Source organism: Hemiscyllium ocellatum, chromosome 30 (assembly GCF_020745735.1).
Source record: "Hemiscyllium ocellatum isolate sHemOce1 chromosome 30, sHemOce1.pat.X.cur, whole genome shotgun sequence".
Taxonomy (NCBI): domain Eukaryota; kingdom Metazoa; phylum Chordata; class Chondrichthyes; order Orectolobiformes; family Hemiscylliidae; genus Hemiscyllium; species Hemiscyllium ocellatum.
This window is the reverse complement of record NC_083430.1, coordinates 7,027,175-7,044,430: the sequence shown is the minus strand read 5'-3', so window position 1 is coordinate 7,044,430 and position 17,256 is coordinate 7,027,175. Positions and strand designations below refer to the sequence as shown.

Below are 17,256 nucleotides of genomic sequence, written 5' to 3'. Positions count from 1 at the left end.
CCAGAGATGTGTCATAGCATGCCTGAACAAATTAATTAAAAGTATTTTGAAGGCTAAGAGGAGAGTTGAGGGAAACATTTCTTTTCACTCAGAGGCTGCTGGGAGTCTGGTGCTCACTGCATGGAAGTGTGATTGGGTCAGAAGCTCAATATTTAAGCAGTATTTAGATATTCACTTGTGTTGCTATAGTCTCCAGGGTTATGGGCCAAACGCTGGAAAATGAGATTGTCAGAATGGTATCTTTGTTGTAAACACCTGCGAATCTCTAAATATGGGCACGCATGAATCCCACCATGACAAACAGTGGAATTTGAATTAAATAAAAATCTGGAATTAAAAATTCAACCTAATGGTGACCATGTAACCATTGTCAATTGTTGTAAACCATAAGAATGTAAGACATAGGAGCAGCCCATCAGGTCTGCACCAACACTCAATGGAATCATGGCTGATCTGTTAATCCTAAACCTCATTTTCCTGTCTTTTTCCCATTACCTTTGATTCACTTACTAATCAAAAATCTGTGTACCTCAAGTTAAAATATACTTAATGACCCAGCCTCAACAGCCTCTGAGGTAAAAGAAATCCACAAATTTACATTTAAAGAATGAGCAAAACCTTAGTCTGCGATTATGTCCTCCAGTCCTGGACCTTGAACATTTCAATAAGGCAGCGTCTCATTTGTCTATATTCCAAGAGTACAAGCCAAACCTACTCAATCTATCCTAATCAGACAGTCCCTCCATATTTGGTATCATCCTAATGAACCTTCTGTGGACTGTCTTTAATGTGAACATATCATTCATTAGATAAGGGGGGAAAAAACTATTCAAAATATTCAAAAACTGTTGTGGTCTGACTATTTCAGCATACCTCACTACTTTACACTCCACTCCTATTGAAATCACTATATGATTTGCTTCTCTGTCTCGATATTGGGTGCTAGCTTTTTGTGAATATGATGAGAACTCTCAAATCCCTCAGTTCTGTAGCTTTGTTTCATCATTTAAACAATGTTCAGCTCCTCTACTCTTCCTGCCAAAGTGTATAACCTCAAATGTCCCCAAATGACATTCCATCAGCCAAATTTTGGCTCACTTATTTATCTTGTCCATATTGTTCTGCAGACTTTTGTGTCATCCTCAATGCTTGCCCTCTCACCTATATTTAAGTCATCCACAAACTTGACTATTGTATATTCACTTACTTTATCCAAGGCATTAACTTACATTGAAGATAATGTGGCCCAGCACTGTGGTTTAACCGTCTTTATAGGTTGCCACCCTAAAAATGCCCCAACTCATCTGGTTAATGAATGTGTTACAGAGAAAACAACTTGCTATCCATACCAGGGCTCGTCTACATGGGACTCCAGACTACAGAAATATGGTTGACTCTTAACTAGCAAGTTGTATCAAACTGCTACAAAATCTAAAGAAAGGACTTTTTAAAAATTTCTCATGGGATGTGGGCTTTGCTGGCTAGGCCAGCATTTATTGTCTATGTATCGTTAGTTAGTTGTCAATCACCTTGCTGTCGATGTGGAGCTATGTGTAGGCCAGATCGTGTAAAAGTAGCAGATTTCTTTTCCTAAAGGACATTGGTGAACCAGATGGGTTTTACAACAATTAACAATTTGTTACACTGTCACCTTTAGACTAGCTTTTTTACTCCTAAACTTTGTTGAATTCACATTTTGCCACTTACCATGGTGGGATTCAAACCCACGACCCCAGAAGTTTAGTCTGGGCGTTTGAATTACTACTCCAGGGGCATTATGCTATGCTACCACCTTTCCCAACTGGCATTGATCTGGACACCAGAAACAACAACAGCAAAAAATAACTGTCAAACTTTAAATCCTTCTTATCAACCCCTTATTAGTAAACAGACTGGTCAAGCAGCAACCTGACATAAACGAATCTTACTGGGGTCTGAACAATGTGGTCTACAGTAGGGAATTTGACAGAATTGCACATGAAGGTAAAGTCAATCTCAATATTTAGAGCAACTTACTGTAACTTTTAACTAAGTTTCATGCGTCAAAACAAGATACTCAGAACGCAGTGGCAAATTGTCAATTAAAGGGATTAATTGTTTTTTAATGAACTAAAGGACTTAATGAACTGCAAATCTCATCTTATTAATGTCAGCTTCCAATCCTACCACCCGTCACAAGCAAACCAGATGTCGATAGTTCTCGATGTCGGTATCTGGTGTATTCTACTCACCACTTGTTTCAAAGGACCCCCATGTTGAATACAGGCACCAACATCTTCAGTACAGACCACCACATAGACACCACATCCATGGACATTTACATTCAACATGTAGCAACCTGTAAGACTCACCATGGTACACATTCGATCCACTTACAGGGCACTTCTATACTTCAGTGCTGCACTTCAGGGCACAATGGTACCTATCATTTTAATTCTGCAGGAAGGAAGCCCCAAAAGTTCAGGGACATGCACACAGTTCAAATAGTGGACCAGACTGCATCTCCAGCTCATTGGCTTGCTGTCATAGCACTCACTCAATCTGAACCTATCCAGATGCTCATAGCATCCCCTTCTTGGACTTATCATTTTATACCTGCCCCTTCAGCCAGAGATACCAGGCTCACAGTACTGCTGTCTTGCCCTGTGTTCTATAACAGGCACAAAGCCAGCAAGTTTGTTATTATTTTCAGGAATCCTTAGTCAAACAGGATAACTTTAGATTGTGGGTTGCCAGCCCAATATGTCAAGGGCATACTGGGCAGGTACAGTACCAAAGATAGAGTGAGTGTGTGGTACTAGAGAGAAATGGTTGTACTTATATTGGCAGAGTGGAGAAGGCAATCTAATATGCATTTGCATATACAGCTAAGATTGTATTGGCTTGGACAAGTCCTTAGACCAGACTGGGATAGTTTGGTTAATGACCTTCTCTGCTGGTTCAGAGGAAAGATAACATTCACATCTGCATCAGTCCGGCCAGCCAGACCTCCAAGTCCCTGCCCACAATTTTCCCTTGTCTGCCATTTCCAAGGCAATTGGCAGGGCAGCTACTAACTAATGGTGCTACTCCACAAATATCCCAACATGCAAAGATGGCTGGGGGGAGGGGGACACCAAATTACCTCAAGGACACCTCAACATGAGTTCCTCAGGGAAACATCCTTGGGCATACATTTTCAACTGCTTCATCAATGCTGAACATTATGCTGAAATCAGCGAACATCTTCCATCGTAAAATCAAGAGTGAGGATGTTCGCTGATGACAGCATAATGTTCAGCACCTTTTGTGATACCTCAGAAACTAAAATAGTCCATGATCAATGTAGCAAAACCTTATGGCATCCATGCTTGGGATAATAAACAAATAACATTCATACCACTAAACCATGTCCATCTCCAACAAGAGTGAATCTGATAAAGAACCTTTGTCATTCAATGGCATTACCATTGCTGACTTCTCCACTATAGATGTGTATTACCATTGACCAGAAACTGAACTGGACTCGTAGTATAAATACAATGGCTAAAAGAGTAGATCAGAGGCTCGAAACTTTGCTAGACTAATTCACCTCCTTTTCCCCATTGCCTGTTCTCCATCTGTAATGTTTAAGTCAGTAGCATCAAGAACATGATGGGATTCTCTCCACTTGCTTGGATGAGTACAACTCCAACATATTCAAGAGGTTTGATACCATCCAGGACAAAGCAGTCCGTTTGACTGGTACCTCATCCACAATTTCAGTCTTTACTCCTGTCATCTCTGATATATAGCAGGAGCAGTGTCCACCATCTACATGAAGCACATAGTATTTCATTAAGGGTATTCTGACTTCACTTTCCAAACTCTGCCCTCCAACACCTAGTAGAATAAGGGCAGCAGATACATGGGAACATTACCACTGACAAGTTCCCCTCCAAGCCACTCCACATCCTGACTTAGATCTACAATACCATTATTTCATTGTTGCTGAGTCAAAATCCTCAAACTCCATTCTTAACAGAGGATGCCCCTCCACCCCAAGGACTGCAATGGTTCATTGATGGATGCCTTCCAAAACTACGTTCACTACCTTCACTATTCACTCCTTCACCAACATTACACAGCCACAGCCATAGCAATGTGGACTATCTGCAAGATGCACTGAGCAGCATATTCAGGCTTCTTCAACTGCAACCTCCAAATCTGCGACCTCTACCAACTAAAAACATAAAAGCAGTAAATGCATCGGACCACCACCACTTACAAGTTACTCTCCAAGCCACATATTATCCTGACTCGGAACCTTATCACTGTTCCTTTATCGTCACTGAAACTAAATCCTGGAGCTCTCAGACAGCGCTTGGATGTACCTACAGTTTAAGCAGATTGCAGCAGCTTAAGAAATGGCTCACCACTGCTTTGTTCAATAGATGTTGGCTCAGTCAGTGACACCCATATCATGTGAATAATTTTTGCAACAGTCACAGCATGATATCTGTGGCTGTCTTTATGATTTATTTAGTGGGCGGCACGGTGGCACAGTGGTTAGCACTGCTGCCTCACAGCGCCAGAGACCCGGGTTCAATTCCCGCCTCAGACGACTGACTGTGTGGAGTTTGCACATTCTCCCCGTGGGTTTCCTCTGGGTGCTCCAGTTTCGTCCCACTGTCCAAAGATGTGCGGGTCAGGTGAATTGGCCATGCTAAATTGCCTGTAGTGTTAGGTAAGGGTTAAATGTAGGGGTATGGGTGGGTTGCGCTTCAGCGAGTCACTATGGACTTGTTGGGCTGAAGGACCTGTTTCCACACTGTAAGTAATCTAATCTGATCTTATTCAGACTAGATAAAGCAAATTAGCAAGGCAGTCTCAAAGATGAGTTTGTAGAATGCTTTTGTGACATTTCTTGACACAATATGTTGTGGAACTACTTACTTCAGATCTTCATGCTTAATTTTGTAGTAAAATATCCTCCAGGAAAACAGTGTAATATCATTTAAGATTGGAGTTTGAAAGCAACATTGTTCAGTTGTACACGTGAATCAAAAACTTAAGCCAGTTTATCTAAGTATCAGAGTAGGGCTGACCAGGGTTGATTGGAAAGTAGACTAAAGGATATTGTAGCAAATTAACAGGAGGAGCATTTAAAGAAACAGTTCCAAATGCTCAATTAAATAATTAAAAACTCAACGAGAAAGGTCTATCTGTGGCTTACTAGAGAAATTAAAGATAGTAATTAGATTAAGCCATATAATGTTGCAAAGTATAATCATAAACCTGAGATTTGTCAGAGTTTTAGAAGAAAGGGTGACCAAAACATTGCTCAAAAGTGATCAAAATAATATGCAAATAAAGTAATCAGGAATATGCAAAACAGATTGTAAGAGCTATTACAGATTTATAAAAGTGAGTAGCTAAATCAGTATTGATCCCTTTGAGGCAAGATAAGTTATCATAAGGAATGAAGAAATAGACTATGAACAGCTATGTTGTTTTAGTGAACAACTTAAAATAACTAACATCAGAAGAGAAAAAGTATTTGGGAAACAAAAGAAACTGAAGTCCAGTATTCTGCAGCCTAATGTTCTAAAAGAGATATCTACAAAGATAGGGAATACAAAAGCAAATGCTGCAGTTGCTGAAAACCTTAAATAAATACAAAAAATGCTAGAAAAAACTGATCAGAACAGGCAACGTCTGTCGAAGGTGAAACACCATTAAAGTTCCAGATCAATGGCCTTCCCTCAGAACAGAGACAAAAAAAAAACCTTGCAGATTCTGGAATCCAAAATAGAACACAGCAAGCCAGGCAGCATCAGGAGGCAGAGAAGTCAACACTTCGGGTGTAACCCTTCTTCACGACTGAAGAAAGGTTACTTCCCTCAGAACAAACATTGTGGACAGAACTTTCAAGGCTCACTCAGAGCCTGACAACAAATGTTCATAAAATGCTGCAATATAATGCTATTGTTAAGCAAACGTTAACAATGCACTTAGAAAATCGATGTATAATCAGACAAAATCAATATGATTTAACCAAAGGGAAATCATGTTTCATTAATTGATTAGAATATCTTGGGAACGTTACTTGTAGGATGGATAAATAGTATCTGTAAATGCACTTTGATTTGCAAATGGTATTGGATAAGTGCCATATAAAAGATTAGTATACAACATAAAAGCTTACAGAGATGGGAGTAATACATTAATTGGCTGGAAGATTGTTTAATCGACATAAAACAGAGAGTTGGGACATAATTAAGCATTTCCAAGTTGGCAGGATGCAACTATTGCAGTGAAACAGGGATCAATGCAAGGGGGATGGGAGGCATCAGCTATATTCGCTCCAAGTTACCACCTTCATATTAATGAGAAAAAGACCAAAAGTGATGTACCTAAAACTGTTGATTATGCAAATCTAGAATCCAAAGAACTGTAAAGAGATATAGACATATCAAGAACAATGCTTATATACACACAGAAGTGAACAGCAAGTTGATAAGTGGAGAAGTGTCAGGTCATTCCCTTTAATAGTGAGAATAGAAAAGCAGAATATGAATGTTCAGAGAGATCTGGGTGTTCTTAGTCAGGAACTCAAGAAAATTATCATGATGTTACAGCAAGAGATGAGGTAGGTACATTACAAGTTAGCCTTTATTTCAAGGGGATCGGAGAAGAGCGGATGCACAAAGTAGAAAACAATACTGTCTAACAGAGAGGGGAAAAAAGAAAGCTGGAGTCATACCACATCTGCCGTATCTCTCTCGGTAGTTGAACGAAACACCATGTATTTATTTACCAATGACAAGTACATCTCTCTGAAAACAACTGTTTTTCATTCACTTACAGCTGTTGGTTGTCTTTGGAAGGAGGCCTCCTTTATGCATTTGTTGGACCTGCAGCAATTATTGTATTGGTAAATTTTACTTTTTAATGCAGCACGTAACATGAACTGTACAATCAGAACAAATGCTAACTGTATATTGATAGCTTTACCTTGATGCATTCAGGAAATCATAGGAATCAGACAAAGAAACTTGCATTTATGCCGACCATATTTTGGAAGCCATGGCAATTTTGCAATTCCATCTCCTTATCTTTATTGGCTGTTAGCTTTTCTGAATTTGTTTGTAATTTATACATCATTGATTATATTTTACTTCAAACACAATTTCTAGCTAATTTTAAACAAATGCCAAAATATTTTTTGTGCTCCAAATTTCCAAGAAAAACCATTATCATGTTCAAGAAGAAGAGGTTACAAATTGCAAATGACTGACTAGCAGTTACTTAGGATGTTTCTGTGTAAAACAACCAAAGAAAATCTTTGTATTTTCATTAGGATCTTTTAAAAGTGGCTGATTTTTAGAATTGATCTGAGGACAAATATTCTGGTCTAGTCAATTCAATTATAGGTAGTTGATCAATAGCCATCAATGTCATATAAACACCATCTTTGAGAACTCTCAAACGGCCACTTATCAAGCTCAGCCTTAATTTCCACAATGTGTTACACACTGAGAATTCTCAGACACACACTAAAATATTTCTCTAATTTATGAACAGTCCAAACCAGGGCTTTTTAAATATATATATATATATATATAGTCTACGTGAATGTGCATGTTTGGTTCCTCAGAGAAAATGTAGCTTTCATGAAACAGATGTAAAGTTTGCTGATTAATTAGAACTGACTACAAAATTAATTGAGTCCTTGCTAACTCTCTGTTTTCCTGCACAAGGTAAATATGCTCATTGGGATCATAGTATTCAACAAACTCATGTCCCGAGATGGAATTTCAGATAAGTCCAAAAAGCAGAGAGCTGGGTAGGTATCGACGTTTTGCTTCTTCTGTAATGAAACAGACTTTGTTTTGTTTAGCCTGCAATTAATTGGATATCATATCTGATATGTCTACTTCATTGGTTGGTTATCCTTTTATATCTGAAATGTTTATTTTCTCCTTTCTAATTACACTGGTTGAAAATTCCTCAGCATTCAATTGCAACATCTGATTCATTTTAGAAGAGATTTCTATTACTGTCCTCCAGAATAATTCATAATGGCTTGACATTTCTAAGGTTCACTTGTTTCGGGAGGCCTGCATTTTCAGGATGACAATCTCAATTGAGTTCGCATTTGAAACTTTATGGTAGAAAAAATGGGCTGCACTCTCAAGGTAACTGGAAGTTACCACTCACCTTCACCCAGCAGAGAATAATGCAGATAAATGTTGCAACCAAGACTAATATGCAGACTGCTATGCAGAGTACTGACATGGTAAAATATGACCCCCTGTGAATGATGCATGTTACTGACTTAGAACATGTTATGGAGACTGGAAGTATCAGGCAAGCTAAACTCTCCAGGTAGATTATTCATGCAGAAGGCATCTGGCAGTGATATTTTAGCAACAAAATAAAATAGAAGAAATATATGTTCACTGTTAGTAATTTTTTTAAACTTTTGAAATGATACTGGTAGAAATATTTTCTTGCTTGAGAGGAAGTAGAGAGGTAAACCATAACCTCTTCACAGTTTAAATTGAATTAACTCTGCAATACATCCTTTCAAAATTACCAACTTCTTTTTTAAAAAATACATGCATTTATTGTGTGCTTCATTGGCAGGAATAGCATTTTTTTGTCCATCCCTAATTACATTTTAGAAGAGGTGAACGTTTTCTTGAACTGCTGCAATTGGTGTGGTTTAGCACCCACAGTGCTATTCGGAAGGGAATTTATAACTTTTGACCCAGCAACAAGGCAATGTAGTTCCAAGATGGAATGGCATGTGGAGAGAAGTTTGCATGTTTGTCTGCTCCTCTTCTTTGTATAGACGGTAGACGTCACAGGTTTTGAAGATACTGTTGAAGAACCAAAGTGGGTTTCTGTAATGCATCCTGAGATGGTACACACTGCTACCACTTACAGAAAGATAAATAAGTTAGTAATCAGCAGCCTGCTTTGTCCGTAGTGTTAAATAATTTGAGTGTTTTGCAGCTGTGACCATCCAGAAAGGTGGAATATGCAACAGCTCCTGACTTGTGTTTTGTACATAGTGGAAAGATTTAGTGGAGTCAGGATGTATATCCAGATTCTGACATGATCCTTTGCCCCAGATTTTACATGGACAACCTCCCCACCACCTTCATGATGTTGATGATGAGGAATTTAATGATGGTTTAAATGTCATTTTTCTGAAGCGATGTTGAATGTCCCTAAAATGTTCACCTACCTACACCAACACCGTGTGCATTCCAAGTGATTTCCTCAAGCATTTTCCTTCTGATAATATCAAAATAATGAGCCTGAATCTGTCTTGACTTTTTCAAAGACAATGACTGCATTAAATTAATTCCAATTTAAGGAAATGACCCAGAATGCAATAACTATTCAAAACATCTTCTTCAGCACCTCCTATCCTCCTGAAGATTGGACTATCGATTGCCCAGTTGTTCAATCAATTTGCAAATTCTTAATTCTGTTGAAAAAATATAACTCTTCTATGGTAATATTACCAGTTTTATTCTTAATATCATCATTAATGGTTAATGGTTGAACATTATCTTCAACTGTGTATACTGATGCAAAAACCCGTTTATATTTCCACCATACCCTGTAAATTTTTCACAACCTCTTCTTGACCATCCTTCTCCAGTTCATTTCAGTCTTGCACAGTTTTGTGCCTCTTCAAAGAACAAAAAAATCCTTTCACATTACTTACACATTTGTCGACAAGACTCTTTTCTATCATTCTTCTAACTGATCTGGATAAGCGTAGTTTGAGGTTACATCTCCTAACAGTGATCAAAGGGATCTTTGTCCCAGCAAATATTTGTTCCATAAATAGAACATGGAACAGTACAGCACAGGAATGGGCCCTTTGACCCATGAGGTTGTGCTGAACACGATGCCAAATGAAACTAATCCTACCTGCCTGCCCTTGGTCCATATCCCTCCATTCCTTGCATATTCATGTGCTGAACTAGAAGTCCCTTAAATGCCTTTATTGTATCTGACTCAACTATCACTCCGGCAGTGCGTTCTAGATTCCTTCCACTGTCTGTGTAAAATATTTGCCTCTCACATCTCATTAAATTCCTACAGTGTGGAGACAGGCCATTTGGCCCAATAAGTCTGCACTGACCCTCCGAAGAGTAACCCACTCAGACCCATTACCCCAACATTTACCCCTGACTAATGCACCTAACACCATGGAAAATTTACCACGGCCAATTCACCTGACCTGCACATCTTTGAATTGTGGGAGGAAACCAGAGCACCTGGAGGAAACCCATGCAGACACAGGGAGAATGTGCAAACTCCACAGACAATTACCCAAGGCAGGAATCGAACCCAGGTCCCTGATGCTGTGAGGCAGCAGTGCTAACCACTGTTCCGCCCTCAAACTCCTTTGAACTTTCTCCCTCTTCCCTTAAATTCATGCCCCCCAGCACTAGAGCATCAGGGTATAAAAAAAACTTCATGACCTCATATCTCTGGAGTCTCGAGCAAGATGTCAAAATTTCATATTGTGTTGCCGATAATTTGGGCATTACAGGTGGCATTTTGTTTCTTGAATAATGTGGGCCAGGACAGATGACATTCTGAATAGGATGTATGCATGGGCACAGGAGGCATGCAGTGGAATATGCAATCGGCATACTGTTGTGTCAGTCAGGCCCAATGTTCCTTTCATGCCAGTGCTACCAACTGCAACTCAATACTGCAGCTTACACATTGCCTTAAATGAACTGAACAAGTTCAGTAGCAAGAAGATCCCCACTACCCTGTCATTGAAAGGAGCTATTAACTACTTTCACCTTTATTGTTGATTGATTTCAGTTTGCCATTGCTGAATTTGTCAAAGTCATTGGTTTGTATGGTTAATTAAAGTTGCTGAAGTCCGCAGGGATTAGTAAAGCAAGTGCTAAAAGACTTCATGCTGACTTCAAGGATCCTGTGCAAAGTGCTTGTACCTGGTAACAGTACATCCTGAATGGACTATAGCATGTCAGAGAAAGTGAGCACAGGACAATCTGTTGGAAGAAGTAGATGGAGGAAGAATTTGAAAACTCTCTGAGAAGTTGGTCACATCTCATCAGGGTGTTCAGGAAATGTTTTTCATACCTGAACCTCAACAAGAAGCAGTGTGCCAGACATTTCTGCTTCTTTTCAGATATCCTTATGTAAAAATGCCACATTCTGCAACCACAGCTACAGCTTCAGAGCATAGTGAGACAGTCATTTCCAGTAACTATGAAAGTAGCCTTGAAGTTTTATGTGGATGATATTTGAAACATCTGTTGCATTAGGGATAGATTGGTATTTGTGAGCACAGGTACAGTGGGCAAAAGGCCACTTTCTGTACTATAAACTATCCAGTGTTTTATGTCTCTTTTCATTCAGAAAGGATGCCCTAATTTTTACAGACCCTACTAGTCTGCGGGTGGAGAGATGGTGGGTTGTAGTTTGTGCATCGTGTCAGGGTGGTGATAGTTGGTCCACTCATTTGTGGTCCACTTCAGGCCTTTAAATTCCAAACTAATGGTCACTTACGAGTTTCCTTCCTCTGCATCTGGAATTTTACCCACAGTGGGGAGGTCGACAACTAATGCCCAGGCTTCTTGATAACTGGATGGGGGTTGGCACCTTTTTGTCAAGTCTCCAGTGTCCATTGGAGGACTTGTCCTAAGTATGCTTGCATTTCCCTTCCACCCTGCTCTGTCTACCATAGCGCCCACTGCCCTGACCTCACTGCCTTTAAATGACTGTGGGCCATGCCAGCCAGAATGGATGTTTGGGAGTAGGCAGGGGCTGCAAGGGCTACAGGGAAAACTTTATACTGTAGTCATTTTGCCAGCATAGAATTACTGGTCTATTGTCTAAATATATTGACCACTTTTCAAATAGGATCTTATATTGCTGATGTTTTATCCTTGGGCTTCTGTTTTTAAAAGGAATTCTTTTCTTGGGATGTGGGTTAGATGGTCAAGGCCAACATCAGTTGCCCATACACATTTGCTCTTGAATTGAGTTGCTTGCTAGGTCATTCCAGACGTCAGTTAAAAGATAACCACACTGCCATGGATCTGGAGTCACAAATAGGCCAGACTGGATAATGAGGAAGACTTAAATCCCTAAAGAACATATGTGAACCAGATGGGTTTTTACAAAGGTTGTTGATGTGATATGATATCGATAATTATAGACTAACTTTCAATTCCACACTGTATTAATTGAATTCAAATTTCACTAACTGTTGTGGTGAATTTGAACTGGTACTGTAACAGTATTAGCTTGCGCCTCTTGATTACTAATGGAGTGACGTTATCACTATGCCACCGTCTCTATAATAAGTGAGCTCTGACTGTTTTGTGGCATGTGAAAACTATATCTAATCCATTATTGGTTTTCAGTACTCCAAAGTCACTGTATTTTATTCTGAATGAGTAAATCCTTGATCTGATCTCATAAAACCAACTAAGGCTACATGCTGAATTAGCACATCTCTGTCATCATAATAGTATTAATAAAAGTAAAATGCTGCAGATGCTTGAAATATGGAACAAACGCAGAGGAAGCTGGAGAGACTCAATAAGTCTGTCAGCATCTGTGGAGAGAGAAACAGAGTTAATGTCTGAGTCTGTTATGACTGTTCTTCAAAATGATATTAAATTTGGTCACTAACACGACAAAAATATTTTACAGCAATTGGAATATCGGAGTATGGAGCAGAATCAGACTTATTTGAGCTTGGGAAGTAATCATCAAGTGTAAAATGAATTTAAAAATCCTTTCACTTTAATTTCCTTGTGAATCAAAGAAAGCAAATTTAAAATGGATATCAGGGATGTGGATAGTTTAAGTGCAAGGGTCTGATTGCTGTTCTTTGCTTTTGGCAGCTGGTTTTTAGTTAAATTATTATTAACAGTTGCAGTGATTAATTGAATACAAAGTGTTCCTCGCATCTGCAAAATTCACAATTCAGACCTACTCTGACAGTTAAAATGACTATGCATTTTTCAAACAGAGAGCTCTGTTAATTAATTGACTCTCCCTTTGTCAGATGTTTGAATGTAAGTAATCATATAATTGTGGGAAAGATCTTCTGTGGCTTTTTTAAAGGATAAATTATGAAAATTGGATAAACTGTTGGACAAGAACTTAGCAGGTACTGATTATCCTGATAAAGTAATACCCATAAAGCTAGTGACTATCAACATCTTAGACAAGTTGTGATTTCTGAATATAGTCTGACATATCAAAATAAACTAACCTCTCTGCCACATTACAAACACAGTTACAGGCAGAAGTTGCCCTTTTGTTATTTTCATTGTATGCACCTGATATTCACCTTTTGTGTCATGATAGTACTTTTGCCATGATAAAGATATGCTGGGCATACTGGACACATTCTCATTGATCACTGAAGTGAACATTGTTCTGTCCCAACATAGAAACTAAACGTTTTTAAATTGTAGACTTGACACAAACATGCACCTCCATTAAGACTGACTGAATGGTGTTAAGAAACAAAACAACTTTGACTAAAGATTTATCTTTACTGCCTTGGGAATCACTGAAGCCTAATGTAAGGCTGTAACTCAAATCACTGCAGGGATCAAACTAGGGATCATTCTAGTAACTACAGCCAACGTAGCCTAAAAACTGAATTAAGAGCTACGATATCAGAGAGCCCAATAAATCCAGTTAAAAAACAACGATTACCAAGGTGATTCTGTGACTAATACATGGTAGTACATATGAAATAACAGTCACAAGCAAGTGTAAGTGATTACCATGTATCTGTTTGAAATATCAACAGGATTTAATTGATACAGAATATTACAAGTAAAAGATACGTAGCCCCATGAGAAATGTAGCACGTCAGTGGGGATTGGATAAGAAGGAATGTGATACATTTCAGAGTGACTTGCTGGGTTGGAGTCCTCTGTATTAAAGAGAGGCAACTACATTACATCAAAGAGCTTGGCTGAGACTGGCTGAAGTCTTGAAAATTTCAAAAGTTGGTGAATGATTGATGGCAGAAGAAGTTTGATGCAGTGAAGTGTGAGGTGATGCGTTTTGCTCCAAAGAACATGGACAGTCAATATAAAGTAAGAGGTACAAGTATAAAGCCAGGGTGCAGGGCAGAGGCACTTAGGTGTACATGTGCGCAGATCATTGAAGGTGGTAAGACAAGTGGAAAGAGTAATTTACTAAAGTATGCAGTCTTGTGGGCTTTACAGTGTTAACTTTAACAGGGGATAAAGTGCAAGAACAAGGAAGTGATGCTGAATTTCTGGAATACACTTGTTGGACCTCAGAATATTGTGTACAGTTCTGGTCTCCCCATTATAGGAAAAATGTGAACAAATACAGAGAGTGAAGAAGAGATTTACAAGATTGGGGATTCCAGAGATGAGAATCTTCAGTTATGAAGATAGATTGGGACTGTTCTCCTTGAAGAAAAGACCTTTAAGAGGGGATCTGTAGAAGTTTTCAAAATCATGAGGCGGTGGGGTGGGGGTGGGTTGATGCTGGATATAAAAGATTGAGAGAAACAACTTCTGTTTGTAGAAGAATCAAGAAGGTGTCAGAACAGATTTAAAGTGATTGTTCAAGAAATAAATATGATGTGAGAAAAACAGTTTCATACAACAAGTTGGGTGGGTCTGGAATGCACTCTCTGGAAGAGTGACAGGGGTGGGTTCAGTTGAGGCATTCTTGAGGGCATTGGATGATTATTTAAATAGAATTAACATTCTCGGGCATGGGGAAAAGGCAGGAGATTGGCTGTAGGTCATGAAGCTCATTAGGAGAGCCAGTGCAGACATGATGTGCTAAGCTGTCTCCTTGTACACTATAACTCTTCTGTGTTTCTGAGATTTGAATGTGCTAATTCATGGAATTCCAGCATGGTTAATTTCAATGAACAGAAAATACTGTGGTGGAGTGCTTACCCAACTTAGAGTCATAGAGATGTACAGCATGGAAACAGACCCTTCAGTCCAACCCTTCCATGCCGACCAGATATTCCAACCCAATTTAGTCCCACCTGCTAGCACCCGGCCCATATCCCTCCAAACCCTTTCTATTCATATACCCATCCAAATGCCTCTTAAATGTTGCAATTGTACCATCCTCCACCACATCCTCTGGCAGCTCATTCCATACACGTACCACCCTCTGCATGAAAAAGTTGCCCCTTACGTCTCTTTTATATCTTTCCCCTCTCACCCTAAACCTATGCCCTCTAGTTCTAGACTCCCCAACCCCAGGGAAAAGACTTGGTCTATTTATACTATCCATGCCCCTCATAATTTTGTAAACCTCTATAAGGTCACCCCTCAGCATCTGACGCTCCAGGGAAAACAGCCCCAACCTGTTCAGCCTCTCCCTGCAGCTCAGATCCTCCAACCCTGGCAACATCCTTATAAATCTTTTCTGAACACTTTCAAGTTTTACAACATCTTTCCGATCGAAAGGAGACCAGAATTGCACACAATATTCTAACAGTGGCCTGACCAATGTCCTGTACAGCCACAACATGACCTCCCAACTCCTGTACTCAATACTCTGACCAATAAAGGATTGCATACCAAACACCTTCTTCACTATCCTATCTACCTGCGACTCCACTTTAAAGGAGCTATGAACCTGCACTCGAAGGTCTCTTTGTTCAGCAACACTCCCTTGGACCTTACCATTAAGTATATAAGTCCTGCTAAGATTTGCTTTCCCAAAATGCAGCACCTCGCATTTATCTAAATTAAACTCCATCTGCCACTTCTCAGCCCATTGACCCATCTGATCAAGATCCTGTTGTAGTCTGAGGTAACTTTCTTCGCTGTCCACTACATCTCCAATTTTGGTGTCATCTGCAAACTTACTAACTGTTCCTCTTATGCTCTCATCCAAATCATTTATGTAAATGACAAGAAGTAGAGGACCCAGCACCAATCCCTGTGGCACTCCACTGGTCACAGGCCTCCAGTCTGAAAAACTACCCTCCTTCACCACCCTCTTTCTTCTACCTTTGAGCTAGTTCTGTATCCAAATGGCTAGTTCTCCCTATATTCCATGCTAACCTTCTTAATCAGTCTCCCATGTGGAACCATGTATATTCTTGTCATATAAATTTAAAAGAACATCTAACTTAAAAAGAAACATTGCTCATTTAAATTAAATTATTTTACATAAACTGGTATGCAGAGATGAAGGATGAGACCTGGGTCATTTTACTGATGAGCAGATGAAAATTTGATTATGACTGCTTTATTCACCCCTCATTAATGGAATAAATAAAACTAGCAGTCTCTAAACTTGCTATTTTATTTCTGAATTATCTGTAAATGCTGTCTTAGAATAAGGAAATATTGTCCTTATTTGATTAAACAATATTCAGTACAGCTATTTTTAAAAATTTACCCTTACAATCCCTTTGACTTTTCTCTGTATTCGACAGGTTTGTAATTCCTCATGAACTGAGGAATATATAAACATTTACTGATTCTCTTATGCCATATAATGCCAATGTGGGCAGATACTTCTACACTAGAATAATTGTTCATCTGATTACCCTTCTCAATCTGGTGATAGAGCAAACATCAATCTATGAAAGAATGTAACATGCAACAATTCTTGCCCCATGCCTGTCGAAGAACTACAAAGTTCATAAAGACATCTTCTCACAGACTACAAGTGTCTCCCATTGCCTGTCTAGTATAAGTGGCCTCCAGTTAGAGTGGACTTCACCAGTTTCCTTGTTTACCCTCCCCCTGCCTTACTCCAGTTCCAACCTGCCAGTTCAGCACCATCCTCATGACCTGTCCTACCTGCTAATGTTGCTTCCCACCTATCCATTCCACCCTCCTCTCCAACCTATCATCTTCATCCTCACCTCCATCCACTTATTGCACTCTTAGCTACCTTTTCCCCAGCCCAAGCCTCATCCCATTTATCTATGCACCCCAGAGGCTCCCTGCCTCATTCCTGATTAAGGGCTTCTGCCCAAAACGTTGATTTTCCTGCTCCTAGGATGCTGCCTTACCTGCTGTGCTTTTCCAGCACCGCTCTAATCTTGACTCTGATCTCCAGCATCTGCAATCCTCACTTTCACAGTTAGCGCCTGATTGAAGAATTAAATGGAGGGCATGTGATAAAGATCAGGCACATTTATGCTGTAATTCACAATTGATCATGACTGTTACACTGAGACCACCCAGGCTTTCTCTTATTCCATCAGAATTATGATAGGATAAGATTTCC

The 17,256-nt window shown here is 39.4% G+C and overlaps 1 protein-coding gene across 1 annotated transcript in view; it reads left to right on the top strand.

Annotated features, from left to right (window-relative positions):
• The window catches only part of LOC132830132 (adhesion G protein-coupled receptor B2-like), a 500,291-nt gene that overhangs the window by 391,669 nt on the left and 91,366 nt on the right, over nucleotides 1-17,256 (top strand). The window contains exons 21-22 of the mRNA XM_060847634.1: nucleotides 6,829-6,895; nucleotides 7,722-7,807. Coding sequence (XP_060703617.1) covers nucleotides 6,829-6,895; nucleotides 7,722-7,807 — 153 coding nt within the window. The remainder of the gene's footprint in view (nucleotides 1-6,828; nucleotides 6,896-7,721; nucleotides 7,808-17,256) is intronic.